A 7826-nucleotide genomic window follows, 5' to 3' on the forward strand; every position below is an offset into this window, starting at 1 on the left:
TCTACAATTTTTAAACTTCTGAAAACATATAAAGCATGTAATCCTATGTTGTCCCTGCACACAGAGCTTCCACAGCTTCTTAGGTGTAAGAGCCCTACATCCAGCATCCTTATCTGCTTTCCTGTCTAACAACTTTTTAGTATTTCTGGGCAATGGAAATACTTTATATTTTGCATAAGAAATCTATAATAAAAGTAAAATTAAAAAAGTACTAATACACATCCTGAAAAGCACTGTTTAGAGAGGGTACTTTGATTTTCTTTTGGCTAAAGGAAAGATACTAAACAGTTAATCTGTATGCTGTAATTAAATGGGGGAAAAAAAAAAGAAAAAAGAAAAAAGGGGGAAACAGAAGTGGAACACATGTTAAAATTGCATGAAAAAGTTCCTTTTGGCTCCAAAGTCAATAAAAATAAAAGTATATGTTGCAAGAAAAAAAAAACACTCAGGCACAGCAAAGACAAGTTTAGAACATGCAGTGGGGCTGCGGGGCAGCTACCAGCAGGTATTGTATGTTGTCTTCCTAAATCTGACATAACCAATTAACAAAACCTTCAGCAAAATACAAACATTTTTATAATTAGCTTGCTAGAGATTTATACAGAAAAGGACTCAGACGATTATGAATGATTCCTATGGACTTTTGGTAGGATTGCCTATAATTGTCCAAAATGAGAATCTGGACCCAGAAGTGTTAAGTGTTGACAGATGATTATAATATTCCATGTTTATACTACCATAACTGAACAAGCCCCAGGTTTAAACTCCCTAATAACTAGATATACCACTGTGTTTAACATGGGAGGCAGCTGAAAACTTCTCTCACCAGCGTTCCTATTTCAAATACCAGACCAAGCAACAGGACGGTGATCCAAACGCCCCACTGTCGGACAATGAATACACTTGATCAAGCCTGCAGTCAAACTCGATATTGACTGAAGAACAGATTAGATAATAGAAACTGCAGTACCTTAGGAACTGAGTGAGCTGGAGAAACCGTGGCTGGCCAAACTATACTATAAGCAGTATTTCTTTGTCCCTGAAAAAAGAAGCATCTTCGCTGTTGATTGCTTGACCGCCTGTGCAGGCAGATACAATTGCAGGAAGAAAAGATTACGTGGCAGCCAGTCACAGAACCTGTTAACAGACAAGTTAAAAATGGTTAACACTTTTTTCTACTACCGCATTAAAAATGGAAAGTATGCAAAAAGAAAAGCACCATGTAAAACAAACCACAGAACCCATGTAGTAGCCAAGGGTAGTTCAAATCTTGTACTGTTAAAGAAAGAGCATTAACACCGAGAAGCAATGAGAACAAAAAACTCCCCAAACAATACTTTGAAGCTTTATAAAATACTAGATCTGTTTTGGTTTGATGCATTAAAAGGTAGCATGGGTAAATTCCCCAAAGCTTACAGCCAGGAGTGACACTCCAACTGGCCCCTGCTTGGAGCAATTTGCATGGCTAGAAGCTGCACTGTTCAAGGCTTGACAAAACGGTGAATAAGGGACGACAGCAAGAAAAGAGGAGAGAAAAAAATGATTTAATGTTGATTTCAGACAATATTTTCAGCTGTATTTTTCCAGAATTGGTCACAGATTTGAGCATAAAGTTAATGCTGCTCTTGTCATTTGCACGAAGACACAAGGAATGGGGTTCGATTTGTCCTGCCTAGCAGGGCAACAGAACAAACTTCAAGAGATATTTTTAATCTCGGCCAAAGGCAATTGAAGGGATTAAAATTTGTAATTGACTTGGAATATTCAAATCAGATTTCCACTTAATTCACATGGGAATTTGGGATGACAGTTCATCAGACTATGCATCGATCAAACTTAGTTGTCGGGCATGACACATTTTGCCCCCCTTAAAAAAGAAAAAAAAAAGAAAAAAAGGGAAAAAAAAGGCCATTGAGGCAAAAACGTTGTCAGAAACATCAAAACCAAAATAATGCATCACAAAAGACAATGCTAGCATCAAAACCAGGAAAGATACTAAATTCAAAAGGATTATTGACACTGCCCAATTAAACTACAATTACATGTAGAGCATATTTCCATTACTCAAACATTCTATAATCTAAACAGAGGGTTTTTTTGAAACGTAAGTTTCACATAATAGCTAATCTGCTTCTGAAAAATGTCATATGTATACAAACAGAAGAGCAATATTTTGTGGCAAGTAACCCATATGAATGATTACTCTTCAGTAAAAAGGAAGTGTTTTTGTTTAAACAGAACACCTGTCTGTTTTTTATATCACAGAAATTAAGAAATTAATCTACTGCATTTTTTGGAACTATGTAAAAAAAAATTTTTTTTTTTTTAGAAGAAGAGTTTCTTCCATAACTTGTATGTTTTTATTTTATTGTACCTCTCTTCCTTTCCTTTGGATGCGTTTAGCACGTCCAGATGCAGAAATTATCCTTCCACAGGCACAGTTGGCTTCATAGACAGCCCTATTCCAGCATTCCATGATATACAGGAGATTCGAGTTATGCACCTTTTTTGGAGCCCCAAACCCCAGAATGAATGAAATAGTTGCATGGGGTTTGCTTTAGAAGTGTTCCCGACTGTCTCTTTGCCCACTGATCAGTGCTACGTTTAGTTGCCAGTAAGTGAAAGGTTGTAGAGACTTTTACTCAATGCAAGCAAATTTTTACTGTGTTTTTAAATTGTTGATAAGTAACAAGGCAGAGTTGGAGAGTGAGGCTCAGATCAAGCTCTCAGTATAACCTAGGTACCCCAATGGAAGTTGCCTGCTTCAAAAGGGAAGAGAGTGTCTCCATGGAAGTGGAGCTGCCCAGTTAACAGAGGGCCGTAATGGTTTGGTGGCATTTTAACTATAATTTAATCAACAACCTCATCATGTACTGCCTTCCTAGGGTCTCCTTCACATGAAAAAAAATCATTGTCCAATTAAAAAAAATAAATCTGGGCCATCCAACCTGCACAATGTCTAAGTGCATCCAAAGAGCCCAAAGCATCCTACAAACTCCCTGGCTGGTTTGCACCTGTTTCTAGAACCTGGAAGCACAGAATCTGCTGAGGCAGCAACTTTCGGGCCATCAGAAGTAGCAATCAGTCCGCCAGTGTAAGCTAAGGTAGCTCTTTTACAGAGTGCAGTGGAAGTACCTTGCTTTTACCACAGCTGAAGGTATTATAAATATATTTTAAACCCACACTCACTGATGTGGTCAGTTAAAGCCCATGAGGACATCAATATATGAACATGTATTTCAAATGCTCTCCTTGGTGCACGGCATGCTGCCTGGGCACCTTGTCTACTGTGTGAAAGTTTAATTAGGGAAGAAAAGGTGCAAGTGTGCTTGTCAATTATTCAACAATAAAACTCCAAATGTTGCAAATACAGACATTGAAATACATTAAACCAGATTATATTGGTGCATGGGTGCATGCCTGTTGACCATCCCACATTCAGAAGGGATACCTTTTTATTTGGAATAAAATTTTTACCTCTATTCTCCCAAAGATACACTGTAAGTGTTGTCACAAGATAACAGGATAATAAGGTACTGTAGTCTGTTGTTATTCTACTAACTATTCATTATAAACCAGACACATACAAAAATATCTACTACTTGAACAGGTGAAATGCAACAACCAAATAAATATCACCATAGTATAATATGACTCCTAAAATACATCACAAGATTATAAACACAGGACAACTAAACCTTCATTTGAAATATAAAAAATTGTAGCAGAAAACATTCTCCTACAAAGTAAAAATAAAATGAAATAAAATGGCATTAAACTATAATAAAGTTACTGTTTTATAATGAAAATCTGGACTCCATCCACACACTTCCTTCCTTAAGAAGGCCTTCCTAATGCCTCCACAGCTCCTTTTATTTTTTAACCTCCCATATTCTCAGCTAATTCGATATAGCAACATCATCAATCACCAGAGACAGGAACAACTGGCTGTATTCTCCAAGTCTGGCTCAAATATTCCCTCCTCCCCATGCCTTACACCTATCAAAGCTTTTCTCAGCGCCTTATTTACTTCTGCAACACTGGTGCTCATGCACACCCTTTTTGTTAAGCTTTCCATGTATATTAATTGCTGTAAGATAGTTCATAAATGCGAGATTTATGCAGCTTCCAGTGGAAACTGCAGCCACCGGAGAGAGCCCTGAGTTTGAAGCCAGGTAGCCTGGAGACACACCAGCACAGCCAGGATGCAAAGTTGACCCTTTACGCATTTCTTCTCTCCCCCAACAGCAAGGCTACGTCACCTGCCACGAGTAACAGAATATTTACTATCAGCTGCAATAAGGAGAATTATTACCAGCGTTACTGAATCACATCAGCAGATGCGAGGTACTGAGCACAGAAAATTACAGACAACTGCTCCTCTGACTCGACAGTGAATCACACTGTGCAATCTGTATGCACGCATGTCCTGCCGGAGCCGCTGGATTCCTCAGCATACCTTCCAGACCTTAATTTGTATTAATAATATAAATATGCACTGTGAGCTTTTATGAATTACCAGATGAATTTATCTTGTGTGGAAATTACATTTTCTTTTTCTTTTAAATGAGTCAGCCAAAGGGGCTGAATACAGAATTCAAGTATGATGATGGGTGGGAGCATTTTAAGTGACTGATTTTGCAGCACAATGTGCCCTATATTTATTAGCCTTTTACTCTAGGTCTATTTTAATTGTTATCTGTTCATGCATGCTACACTATATAATGAAATGCTCCCATTTCACTCACAGAGTAGAGTTTTTTTATGTATATCTCTATTAATGACCCTTAATTAAGTTGATTTTAGTCATTTAAATGTGATTCTCCTCTGGTCAAGAAGTATTTTTAAAGGGAGATGTTGGAAATGAACTCTCACATAAGCCCTTTCCTAATGCTTCTTGTTTATCAGTTATAGCAATTTATCAGCTATGTTTTCAATGAATGAGGTGTGGGGTAGCCATGCAAAAAACTGCTCGTCTACATGATTCATCAAATGTGATTGTTAGCAACCATTTTTTTGGTATTTATTTATGAAAGACTTCAAACTTCCAAGCAATTAGCAAAAATGTTACCAAAGGATAAACTTCATGACAGTTCTAAGCTACAATAAATACAAGGGTACATCTTAAAAAGAGCCAAGAAATAAAATTAACATATTTTAAAATAATTTAGTCATGGTATCAACAGAAGCACAGTACCAAAATTATTTAGGATTACAAGAATTAACATCCAACCCCTTTAGGAAATAAAATCAACTTGCTCTCGATAAAGTAAATCTTACTTAATATATACGAGCAATTAACAACATTAAAACCATTGTTCTGATAACTCTTTTCAAAATATGTGATTTAATCTTTTTTTTTAAACTGAAAAAAGAATGACTGGAGATTTTCTTAGTATACATGCATTTGAGGGTAAAACACTACAGATCTTTAATTTGGCTTGTCAGGTCATTTTAATATTATGTCATAATTTTGCTTCTTGTGCAAATATTCATTTTGCTGAAACTTCAGAGGAAGAAAGTTTAAAGTGAGGTATTAAAAATCACTGTGGGTAATAATATGTGGAATCCAACCAATGCAATTAGGTAAGAATACATAGCTTTTTACTGTTAATGATGAAATGTTCCCATTTTTCAATCTGGAATAATGGTTGTGGTCTGAAAGATCTTTACTTGTAATTGTAATTCTAACTGTCTAATAAAACACTGACTTTGTAATCCCTGTGTTGCAAAGGTACATCCAAGCTTCAAAAATAGGATGGGAAAGATTAAAGGTTCTCTCCAACTCTGTGTAACCTGTGTAGCAGAAGAGCAGCTCACATTTCACAAGCAATAACCTGTGCATTTGCTAAAAAAAAAAAAAAAAGGGGGGGGGGGGAAGAACAACATAGGGAAATGCCTGAGGCAGAAGTTGAAACTGATTGGACAAAGTAGAAGGACAAGAGCCCTTGAAATTAAACAAAAGCAAATTCATTCTGTTGACAGATGTTGATTACATCAAAGCCATGAAAGAACTTTTTTCTGTTTCTTTTTTTTTCCTTTTTTGCAACTAATACCCCACGTTTTCTGTACAATAAGGATATAACATATCTTAATCAACATAACCCAACATGTAATAATTTTTAAATTTGGTAAAAGTATATTGTAACGAGGTCTTAACGACAGGCTTCTCCAAACAAGAGTGTATTCACATGGTCATGTCTGCATACCCGTGCTGGTCACGCCATCATCAGCCCTTACTTCCAGGGGTTAACTGCTCTGGCAGCCAAATAAAATACAGAGAGCGCTGTGTAATTATGGAGACAGTCAAAGGGCAGACTCTATTTTGAAATCTATTTGCACAGACAAGGTCTTCCAATTTCGCTTACAGGAAACAAGCTGGTAAAGGGGGTCTCCTCCTCTCCAGATGCTTTCCACACGTTTTTCCCACATCAGGAAATCGTGGACATGGACACCATGCAGCACGGTTTCCTGGATTGCAGGACTATGTCATTACAAGGAGAAGAGCAAGTCCATGCTCGTGAGAAATATTTCCTCCTAATTGCCCACATTAGGGGAAAGCAAAACACACAAGGACTACTGAAAATGTGACTAGCAGCAATTTGTAAACAGGACGCAGCCACAGCTGTCATGATGGTACTGGAAAAGAGAAAACAGAAATGAAAGGGTAAAAACACTCTGTTTTTAATAGCATGATTGGGGAGATGAAATATTCATCAGGATAGATGTGACTTCAGTTACAACAGCAACACATTGGTGAAAACCTCGACAACAGCATGCTTGTGACTGTACCCTGATAAACGGAAACACAGGCCAGTATCTTGTAAACATTATATTCTAATTGGCATTGGTTTATTTAATTATTGAAATTAACTGGAAATTAATGACAGAAGTTGTTTAGTTAATAAAGGCATTAACAGAATTGCTCTTCTTGTTACTCTCCTAAGAGGCAATAAAGCAAAGCAATGGCCAAATGCCGACCGACTGCAAGGGAGCAGAGTCAGCCCCTCTGCCAACACCATTGGGACTCCTCCACAGCACTGAAAAAAGTCAAGTTTGGCCCTCAGGACCAGTTATGCTCCCTGCTAATTACAATTTTGCCTTTACTTCACGGAGAGCGGAACCGGGCAATTTGTTTGCCGTATGCCAATACAACTGAGTTTTTTTAATTGGGTGTAAATTTATAAACTATATGAAAATACATTCTTGTTTGGCTTTACTTATTATGACTTAGTCTAGACCAGCACACTAAAATGATGAATCAGTGCCTTCTGGAATAGTGCCGTTCTTCTGATTCATTATTCAGTCAAACTTAGGGCCAACAAAATAGCTGTTCTACAAGTTGGTAAACTGGGAAACCACAGAGAATCAGAACCTCTTCTATTTACAGGAAGGATGACAGCCTAAGGGTACTTCATCTCAATAATAACAACATTCAAGTAACAGTGCCCAGGTCATGACAAGCCATGACCCTCCCCATAGCTCCTTCAGGAAGCTGGCTTGGTGCCACCTTTTATCAGCAGCAACTGACAGTGCAACTTTAACAAACAAGAAGAAAAGGAAAGATTAATTTTATATCCTTAAAAACCCATTCGACCAATTGAGCTGGTGTGTATATACACACACACACACACACACACACACACAGAGTCACACCAAGCCAGTATAAGAAATAAATTCACTGACTGAGTAAAATTCTGGTATCATTAAACAGCACTTTCCAATTTTATTATAGGATTTAAAAAATACAGAGTACAATCTAACTATATCTGAATTATATTCATTCATATACCAAAGGAAATTAATTGTCTATTACAGAAAATGGG

The 7826-nt window shown here is 37.2% G+C and overlaps 1 protein-coding gene across 1 annotated transcript in view; it reads right to left on the minus strand.

The window, feature by feature from the left end:
• The window catches only part of METAP1D (methionyl aminopeptidase type 1D, mitochondrial), a 28282-nt gene extending 20816 nt beyond the window's left edge, over positions 1–7466 (minus strand). Inside the window, exons 1-2 of the mRNA XM_052792554.1 lie at positions 6369–7466; positions 971–1137 (exon numbers count right to left, since the gene is read on the minus strand). Of these exons, the coding sequence (XP_052648514.1) occupies positions 971–1137; positions 6369–6432 (231 nt within the window). The 5' untranslated portion in view covers positions 6433–7466. The remainder of the gene's footprint in view (positions 1–970; positions 1138–6368) is intronic.
• Between the last annotated feature and the right edge of the window lie 360 nt (positions 7467–7826).

The sequence above is a fragment of the Harpia harpyja genome, chromosome 7, assembly GCF_026419915.1.
Source record: "Harpia harpyja isolate bHarHar1 chromosome 7, bHarHar1 primary haplotype, whole genome shotgun sequence".
NCBI lineage: Eukaryota > Metazoa > Chordata > Aves > Accipitriformes > Accipitridae > Harpia > Harpia harpyja.